Raw genomic sequence first — 17,446 nt, 5'->3', positions numbered from 1 at the left:
GAGATGAGCCACGCTGAATGTTAAGGACTTCTGGCTCACCGCAGGGCAGCTCGGCAAAGGCAAAGCCTCACAATGATCCAAACGTCCCCTTGCTTACAGAGTCCCACTCCCCTTTGCATTTTAAAGGTGGGTAAGGAGGGTGGTTTATGGACTTTAACAGCGACACTACAATTGCCCTTCACTGAGAATGCTCCTCCATTTTGTCCCATAAAGAATATTATTTTTCTGCCAGCCAATTTTCTCTGTTAGTCTCTAATTGGCTACATAAATCTCGGCCGTTGAGGGTGAGAAATGTTGCGGTGTCACACAGTGTAATCTTCACCCTTATTTACCAATTCATTAAGATTCATTGATGCAGGATCGGTGAGAGGAAATGACAACATAAATCAGGCCTCCAACATAATGACCCTAATCAGTTGGGAATTGCAGAAAATGTCATGATGAACTATGTCCTTGTATTAGTGCCACTGTACATTGTCATTGTGCTGCTTTATGAGTGGGATGCATCCTCCTGACATGGGCTGTATTTAACAAAAAAGAGTTGTTAAAACCTGATTCCATTAAAACGCAGAAATTCATGTAAGGTCTTTTGGTATTTAGCCCCCTCGCCCTTTGTCTTCAGTTTAACTGCTTAATGGAACGCCCAAACTCCCATCCTTTTTAACCCTCTCTGTCCTCTCCCTGGGAAGCTGTGGAAGCTTTTAAAATAATAACATGCTTCTTAGGTTTCAACGACCCTGATATCATATCGAGGAAGAATGGCTCCTTTAGAGGCAGCAGGAGGGGTCAGTGGGTACAAGAGCAATCCCATAGAAGTGACAGTGAATCAGATTGCTCATAACAAACTGCTGTTTTGTTAAAGACGCCTAAACTCGTGTGCCTCTTTTACACCAAATTAGTGGATATACGCAGGTTTTTTAAACGATTGACTCCTTCCGTTTGCCCGTTTTTTTCCCCGTGTGCGTCACGTTCTACGTTACAAACGAAAAAACAGAGCTACAGATTCACCTAGCGTCCCCACTATAGACGTTTAGAGCCACAAAAATGAAGTTTGGTAATGCTGCTGACCCCATTTTATTTTGAAAAATCATGCTGTGTTTAGTCTGGACAGGCAGAAACGGGATGTTTGGAAACTAAGACGTAGACACACTACAAGTTAGCCTTCGTCAGGCTACTATCACATGATCCCCTTCTGCAAGAAAACATTCGGCATTAGCCTCAGCTACCAGTGTAGGGCGCAACATGGGTAATCAATTACAAATGTGCTGACCCTGATGTCTTTGATAACAGCTGTGCAGCAAAATTCTGCATTTTGCAATCATACAACTGCTTAAATGGGACAAGCTGTTATTTGAGCAATCTGTGACAATTCCGCAACTAAGTAAAAGCTTCCTGTGTACACTGGCACGCGTATGCCCAGTGTACGTGAGTGGTCACATGATATGCATTTTCAGGTATGTTAGTATGGACAGGGATTAAAACTGATACAGAGCCAAAATGCTTGTGTGGACGGAGATCGTTTTAGTTTGAAAACAGCGTTTTCAAAGAAGTGTAGAATTGATGTAGCTTGAGGCACTCTCTCTCACCCTACTGTCTTGCCAACTTTCCATCACTCGTTTCTATCCCTGTTGATGTGAAGCATAGCCGGTAAAAACTTGTGTCTACCGCAGAATCATTTGGGCTGGGAGCGAATGCTGATTTTATCCATTCCCAGTGCAGACAAAAGCCAGATGTTTGCAGGTGTTAGTGGGTTTTTTGACCAGAGGAAAAGAGACTTTAGAAAGTCACCGAGTGCAGACAGCTGTAGATGAGATACTATTGAAATAGAATAGCCATTACATTACCATGCCATTATTTGTGTGTAAAGGTTAATGACTGTGTCTGCAAAATCAATAGTCTAACTTAATCTCAGTTTGAGAGCCCCAAACTCCCAATGGCTCCCGCTGTGCATTTTTTGTCTGGAGAGAAACATGAAACGGTGTTGAGAATCATTTAAGTAGCAGGGGTTGTGCTAGCGCCTACAGTTTGTCCCAGTTATCTTGCATGGTACAGAGAGAGGAATAATAATAAATGCATTTACCACACTTGACGACTTGCTCAACAGTAATTAGCGGCCTACTTTGTGTGTGTGGAGCTGTGGTTTACCGCAGGTCTGTCTTGATGATTTAACCGAACTGCAAAACTTTTTCGCAAAAAATGATTAGGCTAAATGTTGTCAGCTCACAGAAAAAGAAGTGTGCACTGTGGTGGGTTAAAGCAGCCCCCTCCTTCCGCAAAAGACAGCAGCTCTAATAATATTGTCCTCTCTTTGCGTAGGCATGCGATATTAATTAGACGGGTTCGTTAAGACTAACCTTGATTTTCCCAGGAAAATGCATCTGACACATTTCCTTTGCATTCCCAAACCCAGGGGAGCAGCCCTTACATGAATTCGAGTGAAAATGATTAAAAATATATGACACGTTTTAAGTAATGTTAAAACAATAAGCGCCTCTGCAGCTCCCATAGGATGCTGATAGATTGAAGTTGTGTTGTTCTACGGGTACGTCTGTTTGACAGGTCTAATTGGCAAGATGAGCTTGAGGGAAGAGACGCCTGCACCATTCCTGCGTGTCGAGCCTGTGGTCAGAAAACGAGGCCCCCGGTCTCCTGGTGTCTGTCCTCGTGGTGTGGTGTTAATGGGCATGAGCCACATGTGAGCAAGATTATCAAAGTCGAATGAAGGAGAGTCGCTGAGAAAATGTGTGGCGAACCACTCCTAAAAGAGGCTTCACATCCCAGAATTACTATTCCATCCATGTACAACCAGATTTAAACTCATTAGACTTCTCTATTTACTTAGTCTCCATCGGCCCTAGTTGTACTAAAAATACCGTGGCCTGCCTTACTTTGGCACATTCCGTCATTGTCTGTGCACAGCAGGCCTTCATGCTGAGGTGTTCCTCGGGATTGGCTCAGTGCACAGGAGACAAACTGGTTTATATATTTCCTGAAATTATGAATCTACTCAGCTTCTCCATTGGAGTCTGCCTTCTAGTGTTGCTCTTATTGATCATTTATTTGAGCTTGTAGCATGATAAAAGGTTGATATTCATATGATGTCGAGCCCCTTTTCCTCTGCTCTGGTGTTGTAATAGTTTTTAATCTAAATGTCACACTTGAGAATCCTATCACATTTGTCACAATGTGGTATAAATATGTGTTTTGAACCCACCTAAATGGAATCTGATGTGGAAGTGGAGACAGAATCCAAAGTTTTTGCCATCCAGCTCAGCAGATGGCATGTTGTTGAGTTCAAGAAAAATTCATGGTCAAGGTGACATGCAGCTTGAAAGTCCCCACACTCCGATACCTACATTTTCTTGTGTAATCACTGCTTATATTTGAACAAATGAAATGTTTGATCCAGCAGATGGAGAAACACGTGAATCAAGCAATCACACCCATACACTTTTCTTTGTTGTTTATGATAGATAACATCTCTGTTCATTCATTTCCAGCTAATTCTTTTTTTGCTTTGGTTGTTTTCTCGCTCCATACCCTCACGTTGCGGGCGCCCTCACACATCCTTTGTTATTTCCACAAACCCTGTTACTGAATAATTGAAAAAGGTAAATGTTTAACATGTTTTTACAAGTTCCTCACTGCGCTGCTGTGAAGAGCCACTGTTTGTTGGGTCTGGATGAAACACTTCGGTCGCTTTGCTTGACAATAATGTGTTTCCATTGGAGACAACCTCGCTGGCCGGCCGCCCAGTCCGCCCTCTCGCCTTTCTCCTTCTCATTCAGGGCGGCTTGCGAGCAGCTGGAACACACCAGCTTAACGCGCCTTCAAATGTCAGAAGAATGACTTTTTGTTTATCTTGACTTCTGCTTTGCTTTTTAGCCGAAAGCTGTATTTGCATCGACCTTGAATCCCTAACGCCTGGCCCCCCTCTCCTCTCAGAACCTGTTTACACTCTGCCTGCCGCTAGTGTCACCTAGGAAATCGCCCGATCATTCCACCTGGTTAATATTAAATGGCTCCTGCAAGGAGATGTGTTTGTTCATAAACACAAACCCCCGCTCCTCCTGTTTACTGTAGCCATGGCAGCAATCACTTATTAAACAAACAGCTGCTTTGTTTGCCAGTGTGAGTGGTCTGCCTCTAGCCCATACAAGGTCTGGGAAGAACTTTAGAAAAGGCTTCTGTGTTTCATGTGGTGCAGGGATGTGGGACTTAAAAAAAAAAAATTGCGGTGGAGGTATTGCCTGCAGGGGGTAGGGTGTGTGTGTCCCTACTTTATTGTCACAGTAGTCTGGAGATATGCTCTGCTTATCTGCGACTTGGTTGAAGTGGCTGACAAGATTACATGGTTGTTTGGTCTGACTGTGAAGTCTCTTTTGGCAAAATGTCATCCCTGCCGTTAGTTCATCTCAACGGAGAGTGGACGGGGAATTGAATTGAGAGTGTAGATTGATGTGCTTCTGGTTTTGTAAAAGTCCCACTTTTTGCAGATAATGCAAATCTTGCCCATATATGAGTAAGGTTGGGCACCGTTAGAGCTTTTTCCGATACCAGTGTTAAATCAATTCTTTTAAAACTTTTTAAACGGTGCCAGAACATGGAATTTTTTAAACATGTGTTGTACACCCCGGTTTTAGAATCCTTTCACGTGAAATACAGCCACATTTTCTATCCTTTAGCTTTAAGCATTTTGTTGTTGTGTCGCCTCGAGTTTGAGGTAGCTACTAGCTAACTGTGGGTTAAAGTTACGTGCTGCCAGAGCCATGTTGAGAGTGTGTTGTCACCAGAGTTAATTATAATGTTAACGAGGGATTTGTGGTGATGTTTATGTTGCCTACAAGGCGACTTGTTCAGTACATAGTTCATGCACTGAAATTAGTCACCGAAATCTGCATCGTGATCCGGTCCACTAGCTACCTGATTTTGGTACCCAACCCTGTACACAAGGGCATGGGGCTACAGTAATGAAAGGTTGTTGGGATTTTACCCCATTTATCAGCCTGTGGATGTTTCCAGGAGTCTCAGAGTAGTTTGTCATCAGCGATGAGGCCTGTGATAATGGATAATTTATCATACAGCTTGTGTCTTTTGACTTTTCCCCAGAACCAGGAGCCAAAATACGGCAAAACATACAACTCTTAACAAACCTTGAGAAGCATTCTGTTGTTGCACCACCGGTACACGCTGATGTGTTGTCTAGTCTAGCAACCAAGCCGAACCTAAACAGCTCTAAAGAGAACCTCTCCCCATTGTCTCCTCCTTTTGTACGTCTTTATCTCCCACCCAAGAAATGTTGTGCTTTTGTTGTGTGCTTGTGTAAACAAGGGCTGTGTGAGAACTCGGTGAGTTGAAGCAGGTGGCCGCTAAGGCTTTACTGTCATGAGCATTAAAGAAAAACAGAACATGGAGAAGGGTCAAAGCACAGCTGCGCGGGCCGACCCTACCTTGAATCGAATTGCTGACTTGTTTGAGCTGTTGAATTCTAGGCAAGCATGACATGGGGACAGGCATTATGTTTCCACGGAGGGGGGTGGGAGGCAAGGAGAGGCAGGGCTGATGAGCTCTGGCCGCCGGCTGTTCTTAACCTTCAACCTGTCTGGTCAGGTGGGAGACACATGAGACTCTTGTTTGTACTGTACTCCTCATATTTGAGGCAGGGAAAACAAAACAAACTGTAAACAAACAGAAACTCTGACCTTTTTTTTATTATCCAGTGTTTTTCCAAACACTTGTTTTGTTTTGCAAGCAACCCCCCCCCTCCAAAGAACAGAGAGGCATCTAATAATCAACAGCACAGCCGGTTTCTTTTTGAACAAACCGTCTTTGCCTTGTTTTGATCTCCTGGAATTTCCATTATTTTCATTCTTGTTCTTTAAACTTCTTTCCAGCTAAGGATTAAAAAAGAAACAGCTGACATGCTCCAGTATTAATAAGGAATATTATTATGCACATGTCTCTTTTTGTGTATTGTTTTATGTTGAAATGTTTGTGTTTGGAGCATGAACATATATTTATGTATATATGTTCTTAACCCCAGTAACTGCACCCCTTTTAGTGGGACACTTGACCCGTAATTACAGCTTAATTTGTGCACGTTGTATAAATGGAACGGATGGAAAAACTTGGAGCTCCTTGAGTCATGGCGAAGGAGGCTATCCCCTGAGCAAAGTGAAAATAAATACATGGATAAACAAACGCAGGCCGAGTCACGTGGCTTGAGTGGCCGGGGCCCCAGCTGATGATGGCGTCCCTGCCTCAGTGCCTCACAGATTAACATTGTTATCAGCGCAACTCTCTAATAAGGCTCTTTCCTATCTGCTTGATATTTATGATGGATAATGCCCATTTTCCATTTTCTTTTTTCCTCCAATTTTTTCGCTCATGATATTGCAGCTTTGAATTATTCTGTGGTGAAATTAACGAGAAGGTAGATTTATGGGTTTCATTTGTTTGTCAATTCGAAAATTAATTGGGTGTTAATTTTAGCCATCCCCTCATCAGTGCCGGTTCCAAGCATGCGCGCATTACTTTGCATTCATTGAAGCTTTTTCTCTCCTTTATTGTGGGTCACTAGTTTTGCATACATTAAAATAGCCCTGCGGCTCATTCCCTTGATTACTTTTGGAGATGCCATGCATTTGGAAATTTACGCCTTTCCGTTATAATTATGAAAATTTTGCACGGAATGACAGTGCATGTATAATAGCCATTACTTTCTCCAGTTTTATGAAGCTTTAGAAAAAAGAAAGAAAGCAAGCCCTCTTTTTTGCATGTGGAAAAATGTCTTTTATTTGAAAAATAAATGGGGGTGAATAACGTCAGCACATGGTTTATTTCAAATGGCATTTAATTTTGCTTGAGAATGTGTGTTTCTAATTGGTGTCTCAGAAGGGGAGTTGGTACAAGGGGGAGCCTGTAGATGGAGTAGTGGCTGGCTGCATCCCATCCCACAGTATTCTTCTTGCTCACCCCTTGTTTAGAAAATCCCATTATGGAGAGAGCCTGTGCCAGACTGGAGGGGTGAGCCGGGTCAACATCTGTCTGGAGGGAGAGGGGGGCCGGCTGTAGTCCCAGCCCAAACTACTGGGCCTGTAGGCCGGGCCCAAGCTGCTCAGACAGGCCCCTGAGTGTGGAGGCGTCATGACACACAACTGAACCAGCACAGGCCACAGTGTCGGATGACTCGCGCGCTCATGCTTCTTGCTTTTACAGGAGACAAGATGTAAACCATGGTGCACTTTGGGTTTGGGTTTTTTGTTCTGGTTCTGGTTTTAGCTCACTGAAGCCCACAAGGGCTACTGCAAATCCCAAGCTTTGAGACTTTATCTGAGAACCAGTGCCTGTTATACTGCTGTTTATTTTTTAATAAACTATTAACTATAATTATTATCTCACGTCTGCTCTGTAAATATTCTTATGTGACAAGTTGTCAACCTCAATTTCCTATCTGTCAGCCTGAGTGCGCGTCCCCACGGTGTCTGGGTGTGCGTCTGCATCTTGTTTAGATCGGGATCTCTGGAGACGCTGTGCTGCTGTAGTTGAGCACTTATTAACTCGCATTGGCCTTCCTATTACACGCCTTAAACGCAATGCCATAAATCTGCATTTAGTTCCATTTTCACCTTCTTTCATGATGAGGCCCAGTGTTTTAAAGGCATTTATTCTGCTTCATATAAATAATTAATCAGCCAAGTTAATTCGCTTCTGCCTGACTTGGTCAGCTTCATTAACCAACCTGGAATTGGGGGGCTAGACGCAGTGCACCAGTGAGGCCTGCGACCGACACACAAAAGCTCTAAATCATTCCACTGATTTGAGGAATACATGGTACAGATACGCACTGGTGTCACCCTGGCACTCGTCCCCAGGAAGGCAGGAGATGGGTTGGAGGGGTGGCTTGTCTGTCTGGCTTTTGTGTTTTCAACAGCAGAACAGAGGATGTAAAATGTGTAGTCACATTCAACAGTAATTACTTATGTCATATTTTTTATACATTGAAAAAGGTATATAAAACTATACGCTGACGATATTTGTTTGCTATCCTTTTCAGTTTGATGAAGTTATGAAGGATAATTTTTTTCCCAACTGCTCAAAGCGGTTTATTTTTACTCAGACCTGTGTTTTGGTGTTAATTGAGCACCCCTAAAGGATTCGACTGTTTTCGCTTGGCCTCATATTGGCTGTTTCTCATGGAGATCCTTTGGCAGGCCTCACACAGTCGCCCTGTTTCCCATTAAAAAGCCATTCTGCCGTGGTTCTTCTGGGAGCCATGCAAGTAAATATATCCATTTCCATAGAAAGTGTTTTGTTTTTGGAGGTCCAGTGTTTTCTTGGGCTCCTCTGCTCTCACTCAACTCAGGTTGGGTTCCTCTCAGATGTGTGCTGGACCCCAAACCCCTCCACCGCACCCCTGTGTATATATATACACCCCACAATGGAAAACACAAACAGAACCCGAGTCCCACTCATTTCTCTCTCCAGCCCAGAGAGGACTTTGTCATCTGCAAAAGGATCCGCACCGGAAAAGACAAAACAAAGGAGCAGTTCATTACGCTGCAGAGAAGCAGTTTGTGAGAGCATGTGCGTGTGTGTTTGCCTCATTGCATATGCTACAAACAAACAAACAAGACTTAGAGAAGCACAAACCAACAGGGAAACCTGCAATAAAAGTGAAATTGTGTGGGAAGGATATGACAGATGTTTATAGTTTGGCTCGGTGTTGAAATGCGACCTCACTGCTGTGTGTTTTAACAGCTGTTTCTCTCCGTCTCTGTCCCCCCTTCTTTTCTTTTTTCTGTGTCTTCTCTCAGGTTTTTAAGTCATGATGCAAGAATCTGGGACGGAGGCGACGAGTAACGGACCAGCCAGTCAAAATGGAGGAGCGAGCATGGAGGGCGGGTCCAGGGAGGGGCGACCCGAGAATGCCACACCGTCAGTGGAGGTGACTGCGGTTGACCTCCTGCATCTCCAGCAGCACCAGGTAGACCAGTCCCCCTTTCACACCTGTCTTCACTTTATTAAGCCATGTCAACAGCAGGCCTCATTCCCCTCTTAAAGTGCCTCTTAATATTTAATTCCATCTCAAAGTACATCTAGTACATAAACACATTATTATTATTATTTATGTATATTGAGGCTCTCTTTGAATATTTAAAGAAGGGGAAGTGCTCTGCCTGTGTGATTGTGTTTGGTTATGAACGTGTTTATCGTAGCATGCAGAATCTGCATTTTGGTAAAATATTTATAATGGTGTTCTGACATATTTTAAGTATGTAGGTGCCGCAGGATTGTGTAGACAGTTAAGAAACTGTGACATCCAACAGGATGACAGCATTTTTCACCGGCTCATTGTAAACACACCTCACACTCACAACTAATGCCACACTTTGCCACTTTAACCAATGAGACGCCGGGATGCGCGGCGGTGCTGCTGTCGGTGGAGCCCAAAACATTTTCCACCATCTCAGACTTGAGGCAAACAGACAAGCTTTTTCTGTTGGTGTCAGCATTGTGTGTGGCACACGACAGTGTGTTTAAGGAAACAACATTGAAAAGATCATTGTGTCATCCGCTATCTCGGTCTATCCGACAGGGCGGCTGGGGTTGTTGTCAGGAGCTGTTTGGTGATGATGCACAGGCTCTGTGCCGCTGTCTGTTGTCAGAGCACATCCATCAGGGAGGGCAACAATGCTACAGTATGGAGCAGCATGCTGCAGCACAGAGTGGGGGTATGGTGCTATAACGTACAGTGCAAAGCAGGAATTCAATATTATCATTCATCATCTTTCAGCAGAATCATCATGCCATCATGGTATGATATTGTGACTCTGTGATGTACAAGTCTGTTGTCAGAAGTGATGATAACCAGCAAACTCAGTCATTTCTTATTTTGACGACACAAGATATGAAAAATGTGTTTGTAAATAGCTTAGCACTTTGAAAAGGCATTGTCTGACATCTGACTTGATGTGGTATACAGGTTAATGCAGTGCTAATGTACACATTTGTTTCATCATAATGTAAAATTCATAATTTTTTAAGTTTAGTACTCTGCCCTACATACTCTTTAAACTTCTTTTACATTGTGATTAGTCATGTTTTTGAATCATTTCCATATTACCCATGCTTCAATTAATTGTACATTAGAAAGATGTTTGACTAATTGCTAGAGGAGCAAATGTACAATACAGGCCCCATGTGATATTTTAGTTGTTATCCTCTAGGTACAGTGTGTCTCCAGAACAGGAAGCATCTGTTAGTGGAGAGTAATGGGATAAATAGCAAACAATTTGCTTTAACTAATCATTAAGTATAAGGGGCATGTTAGCATGTTGCCTCCTGCTCCTCAGTGACAGGGTCAGTCCTTTAGACTTTTCCAAATCTGCTCCTCATCCCTACTCCCCCAGCTCCAAGACCTCACCTCCATCCCATCTTTTTTCCAGCTCAAAACGAGCATGTCGTCAGTGAGAAAATCACAGCCATACTGAATTCATTACTGCAGTAGTCACACAAAACCATGGATACAATTTCAATAACTGCAGGCCACAGTTGAGTAAACAGTTGCACTGAAACTTAATTCCTGTTGACTTTTCCTTCATTCTTTGCCAGGGGCACATTCTGATTCGCTCTGCAAAGACAACAGGGTTACAACTTTGATGAATGTATTTGAGGCAGGGGGGGAGAGAGAGGGGGTGAGAGAGGGGTGTCATGGATGTGCACTTGACACCAAGAAGGGATGGAAATAAAGCCTCCCTGCTAGAATAGAGCTATCCGTCCAAGCATGGTCCCTGTTCTCTAGTCATCCAGAAAGAACTATTACTCCGCAGTATCTGTCGTGGCATTTACAGGAAGGAAAAACTTTCTCTTTCCCATTTCAAAGTATTGCAGTCACATATTTTGCCCTCTGCTTTCCAACTGTGGTAAAAAGGCACGCTGTTATTACTTTATGCCTTTTGAACAAATCCACTGGTTAATTTGTGTGGCCCACAGTTGCAGTTGAAACAGAGGGAGGCGTATTAATTGTTGTGTGTGATAAATGGCGCGTGGATGCGGAGGACGAAGGACGAGACGTCTCACTCTCAGCTCCTGACACTGGGCTTTGATAGGCTACTTACCATGGTAGAGCTACTGGGACGGCAGGCAGGCAGTCTTTTTATTCTCCCATTAGACTAACCCAGGATTTTCACTCATGCACCATGAACCATGTTAATTGTCCCTGGGGTATTACGATCTTCGCTCAATTACTTGATAACTTTTTACTTTTGCTGCATTTCCCAGTCTTTCTTTTAAGTTTTATTTGGAGCTCACACTAATACGCCTCTAACTGACATGCTGACGTTTTTTTTTTCTTCTTTGTTCTTCACAAAACATCCAAGATGCTATTACCCCTTTAGGTGAGGCAAAAATCAATCTAGACTCTTCTCTGACTCAAATGTCTGCGAGTCCCTTGAGTGAGCGGGAACAACAAACCTGGCAGTGGCATATCATTTATTCTTATTAGGGGACATAACTATGAAAGACAGTCCTCATTAATAAAGATGGGGGATGAAATAATTGTAATCTGTTTGATCATCTTAATTCTGACAGGGGAATTCATCTTGTAGACTAGTCAGATTTGGGGGAAGTGGACCATAAGCTTGATTTAAGCATCTCTATTAGTAAGTCAAACACTGTTTGTTTAAGAACCAAGGATGAAGAAAAGCCCCTGTCTGTTTTTTGACTTCACTTTGTGAGGAACTCCGTTGTTATCTGTTGTGATGTAACCATTGTTCATTTGGGTGTGCTTATAATGTTGTTGTACCTATTTGTTTGCAGCTCCTTGTGCATAATATATGAGCATCCTTATTTTAACAACATAAATATAATATTTGTTTTAATACTCTATGTGTTTCTATTGTGTCGCAGAAGTAGTTTTTTTGCACTATCCACATGAGGAAATGAAGATACTGCAGGATAAAAAAAAAAAACACAACAGAAGAGCTTTTGCAATAACCCGTTTTGTGATTTCACAGATTTTGCAACAGGAAGTTGTGTTGTGTAGCTGTTGTAGTAAAAAAACACAGACAACAGCAACAATTATGATGATAGGGACTTTGTATCAGTTTTGAAGCTGCTGTTTTTAGGACATTCAGACTCCCTACATGGATTTCCTGTGATGTATGATCATTTTATAACATCTCACATGTTTAACCACCCAAACCGTTCCTTCACTCTAAATTTGGTTGAACTGATACAACTGTAGAGCATTAAATATTAATATCCTGTCTTTTAGAGGAGCCCTTTTAATCAAGTTAGAGCGAGTTTTAAAATATCATCTTGTCTCTTTCTCTCAGCGATACTGTGCAAATATAACCCAACACTATCTTAAAGGGTGAAAAAAATAAAAGAGGGATGAGTAATGGCTCTTCTTTCCAGGCTGCTTGGTACCCTGAAGATGATTCCAACATAGTATGGGTTGTTGTTTTGTTTTTTTGTCTTCTGCTGCTCTGCCTGCGTGGTTGAGGTGTCCGGCGTGTTGCGTGTATAGAGAGGAGAGAGTGACACGCATCACGGTGGCTGCAGAAAGAGCTGAGTGGGCACAGGTTTTCTGTTTGCATAATGCAAGGCCACTGTCCCTGGTGGAGGCTTGAGAAGGTGGAAATGCACATCTTAGCCACCGTCATGGAGCTCTGTTTTGCCAAGCTTTAGGGGGAAGTGCTAGATGATAAGCCTCGCTATCACAGCACACTCACACAGACGTAGTCACACACACGCAGACATACAGTACACATACATGCTCAGAGAGAATCAAGGCCAAAAGGCCAGGCCTGGCAGTGTAGGGCCTGCTGGTTTCTGGCATCCTGTCCATATTTTGGGCTAATGGTCAGACTGGGGGAGTTAACAGCATCAGGTCATAGAGGAAGCCACAGAACATTTGCTGCCTCAGATCTCTGTTAATCGCATGTACTCTGCTGCTGAGCTGAGGGCAAGAGGGACAGAGTGCGATGCCCGGATTGAAATACATACAGTGTTTTGGTGTTTCACAAGAAGAACGCTGCCTTATCGCCACACGTTTGAATTGAATTCCTGCCAGTATCTCTGTATTTACTCTGCTGCAGAATTATATATCTGTGCGGTGCAGTGCTGAATATTTGACACGTGTGATAAAAGCTTCTTTGCTCTGGGTGCTTTTTGACCAATAGCAGTGGTGCATTATCCTACTGACTGTGTGCTTCCTTCCTGAGCCTTGTCATCTAAGTCATGCACTGTGCGAATATGTATCCACAGAGCGGATCACAGTGAAAAGACCCGAGCCTCCATCTCCAGAAGCTCTCAGGTATCTTCATTTATAGTGTTCATATTGTCACAGGAGGCCAAGCACAGGCTCCAACTTATTGGAAAATCTGGCGGAGAGGATAACATCAGTGTTATGACACTGCATATTGCCCTAAATTGCTTTATTGGTAAAATGATAGTGCTCGTCCAATTTGAATAATTTTATGGAATCCCTCACAGAACAGTTTAATTATGTTATCACACAACTGGCAACATCTGTCTTAATACCACAGCACATGACAGTTTTATTACAGGCTGAATTTTTTTGCTGGTTCTGGCAATTGATGTGTGATCTGATTAATAATCACACAGATGGAGGTGAAAATTGAACAGTGATGCGCTGCAATGTCGAAAAAAGGGGGAAATAATTATTACAGGAAGAAAAAACACAGTCTATGTCAGAGAAAATATCACAAATATTTTACCAAGGCTCAATCTTCTCTCATTTTGAAGCATATTGCTTTTTTAAACCCAGCTTCATGCATTCTTTTATTAGAGGAAAAAAACTATTTAGTCTAGGTGCAACTTTTCAAATCCTTTTGTCACCAGAGTTTTGTTGGTGAGGTTTTGGGAGGTAAACCACCCAGCACCTCTGCTTTGTCTTATGATGTCTCCAAGACAGCCAGCCTATGAACTCATCCATTTTGTTGAGTCTACCTCCAGCCACCGCTCTCCGACTGGGAGGAGATGAAGCACAGGTTGCATCTGTGCCGAGGCCCATGGTTTAAAATAGTTGACTGTTGCTCGGGTCGACATCCTGTTTACACACCCTGCTTATGTGGGCAGCAGGAGGGGGATCACAAGAGTTGTTTGACACTGTGGTAATCCGAATGGACTCAAGTAAGAACACACACACAGTTACACACATACACAGTCACACACACATTCACTCATCTCACAGCGCAGATCTCACCTCATCACAGCACAAAGGAAAACAATATTATATTAAATATAAATGACAACAACAAGTGATACAACTTTTTAAATTAATACCAACCTTATTCAACCAACAAAATTACTAAATAATCATATTTACTTCATTAGGTAGGATGAATTAAGAAGGTGAATTGATACATCTGAAAATACTATCAATATATAACCTCACCAGCGTTAACAATGTAAAGGTAGTTTGTAAAATCCATCTGCACTGAAACAAAAGGGAAATACCTAAATGTCATCATCATCTGTTTAAAAACAGTCAGTAGCTGTTATGGAGTGGGACAGACACACTGAAGCCTGGTCCCCCTGAGTTTCATCATACTGGTTTTCTGTTCTGTGCCCTCCTGCTCTCCACCACCTCATTATAACCATTCAGTGCAGCCAAACACACAGTTCACTTGTTCTCCCTGACAAAAATGTCCTCTTCCTGTCACCAGACAACTGAACAAATATTTGATCACGGCTCATAAATGCTAGCTATAAACAAAGACTAACAGTAATTCCTGAGATGTCAACCATATCTCTATGTCATGCTGCAAACTATTTTGACAACAGTGAATACAAGCAAATGAGACGTCTTATCGTATGATGCCAAGCAAAATGAGATGTTACAGAGAGAGTTAGAGGATGTGTGGCTGAGCAGACATATTTCATTGTCGAATATTTTCTATTTTGACCACATTTGGGAAAATCTTTGTGTTTGAGTGTGAAAAATGTGTTTGCGTAGCATGGACAGACTGAAATGGAAACAATTGGGCAATAGATCTGTTTAATACAGGTAGATTTCTGATCATTTGACCAACCATTAACTATAGGTAAACAAAAGGCAGTGTGTAAAGAGTTCAAACATTAGGACATACAGACTACAGAGTTGGCTTACTCACTGTTACTCACATTACCAAGCAGATGTCTTATGAAACAAAAGCCGTTTTCAAGCATGATTTCGAGAGTATGTCCACACAATGTGGTCTGGAGTTTCTTCTGAGTTTGCTTTTCACACATGAACAATGTAGCAGGAGATTCTCTGCTCAGATGAATTCACAGCAACACAGAAAGTGTTCAGGTGAGGGGTGGTGCAGGAGGGAACACAAATTCAGCTGCAGAGATCACACAGCACATCAACACCAGCGTTGGCCCTCATCACCAAAATCTCTCGTGACATTTTTTGTTGGTGTTTTCTATGTGTGTGGCACCACTTATTCATCCTGAGATATTTGTGTTTTTCAGTTTTCTGTCTGTTGTGCGTTAGAAATGTCATCAACATGCCCACTCACTCATGAGGAATCCCTAAATCCTGCTGTTTTCTCACATGGGCTCATTGGGAGATTATCCAGAGTTTTTACAAGGCGGCTTGCAAAAGAAACACCAGAGAAAGTCAGGAGTCACTCACTCTGACAATTTCATCCTCTCACACAGCCACTAATCCAGCTGCAGCAGCACAAATGCAAGATATCTGACTCCCTTAACTGATTTCTCATATTAACTCGGACTCGTGTTTATATGTAAACATAGTCAGACAAAAACAATTGTGCACCCTCTGTCTTTAAGGTTAGATATACCTTTATGTCCCTGTGGAGAATTTATGGATGAGGGAATCTCTCCAGGATGTGTGGACGTACAAATGCCTCCCATGGAAAAGATGCAAGTGTATATGCTGGTATCATTAGGAAGACCAAAGTGGTTTTCATTGTGTGGCGCCCGGATGTTCTTTGATGGCCTTAGTCTGCGTGTTTGTGCTGAAGTGGGCAACTCTAAACTTTGAGCAGGTGTCTCAAGCAGCTGGCTGGAGGCAGACAGGGAAACACGTCTGCGTCAGTTCTGTATTAAATGGCTTAGAGAGAGAGGCCTCGGCAAGCCAGAGGACTAATGCATCCTCAATGTTTTATTTAAACATTGTGCCAACAACTGCTTATGACTGCTCCACATCAAGATGCACACCCAAATCCTCAAACAAGCGCCCACCCCCTCACACACGCAGGCACGCAGAGTAATTTTGCGCTGTTTAGCCGAACAACTTGTGTGTTTAGTGTTGTAAATAAGTAACCGTTTTAACAGGGCCTCAGGAGACTGTGGTTGGGAAAGTGCACGCTCAGACATGACTGGCTTTAATAGCCATTGTCAAAACACTGTTTAAACAAAACCCTTTCTTCACCCGATTGGAATGTTTACATTTAGTTGAATAATAATGCCATTTTAAGGAGAAGCTATTCTTTAAGGATAGCCAATCTGACCCAATTTATTAGGGATAGACCTAAGGATGCACAGCTCCTCTTGGGAAAACATTCAAGCGCAGGGCCTATTCATTTTTAATGAGAGCACTACTTTAAAAACTTCATAGAATTAATATGTATCAGTGAAGTCTTTCCTGTGCATAAAACTTCAGGGTAATTAATATTCATAGGCTGTGCTTGTTAACACCCCCAATGCTAGTGCAATGTAGATCCAATTAACATAGAATGGACCCCAAGGATTTGGGCAGATAAGGGTTAAATGAGCTATTGAAATTGAAACCGCGACTGTCTCCTCTTAAAACACTTATTTGTTTCACTAAGCCCTAATATTTGTTGCAGATTAAGGTATCTTTGGGATTTTTACAGGTAAACAGCCACAAACGTGGAGTAGCCCGATCCTGTGCGCCTGCTTGTATACATGTATGCATAGAGGTCATCACCTCCTCAGCCCAGCTAATGTGAAAATCCTGTAGCGAGTTTGAATTTTATATCTTATTCATAATCTCCTGGCACAATGTGGGTAACGGACATCAGAGTTCATTCTCGGCGTCAGGCTGTGAGGCCTGGCCATGCAGGCTGGGAGATGATGGGGGAGGGGGGGTAATAGGGGGAGCTAGGTGGTGGTAGCAAAATACCTGTTTGCCACCTGCTGCCATTTGTTAGCACACAGACGGCATTGGTCCCCAGAGCATCCTGACACAACTGTGCCCAGAGCGTCTCAGCTCCACAAGGACTCTGAGTTAAAGACCAGATTTAAACAGGTGACCTATTTCTACCTGCTTCCCCAGGTTTTTACTCATTTTCCACCAAGGTTAACATGGCAAACTAATGTCACATCAGAGAAATTAATTTAAGTAAAGCACAATGAAAACAAATGTATTTACACTAAAGGAAAGCAAATGAATACAGTCAAATAACACAAACTTAATTGCAGGAGTGTCCCAGTGATTTATTAT

General features: G+C 42.6%; 1 protein-coding gene across 8 annotated transcripts in view; it reads left to right on the top strand.

Annotated features, from left to right (window-relative positions):
- foxp1b (forkhead box P1b) overlaps positions 1-17,446 on the top strand; it is a 158,826-nt gene that overhangs the window by 64,730 nt on the left and 76,650 nt on the right. For all 8 annotated transcript variants that reach the window (XM_035152767.2, XM_035152771.2, XM_035152763.2 and 5 more), the window contains one exon: positions 8,817-8,986. In XM_035152767.2, coding sequence (XP_035008658.2) covers positions 8,828-8,986 — 159 coding nt within the window. In that variant the 5' untranslated portion in view covers positions 8,817-8,827. The remainder of the gene's footprint in view (positions 1-8,816; positions 8,987-17,446) is intronic.

Source organism: Hippoglossus stenolepis, chromosome 3 (genome assembly GCF_022539355.2).
Source record: "Hippoglossus stenolepis isolate QCI-W04-F060 chromosome 3, HSTE1.2, whole genome shotgun sequence".
Lineage (NCBI taxonomy): Eukaryota > Metazoa > Chordata > Actinopteri > Pleuronectiformes > Pleuronectidae > Hippoglossus > Hippoglossus stenolepis.
The sequence above is the reverse complement of the archived record's forward strand: the minus strand, read 5'-3'. Positions and strand labels throughout refer to the sequence as shown.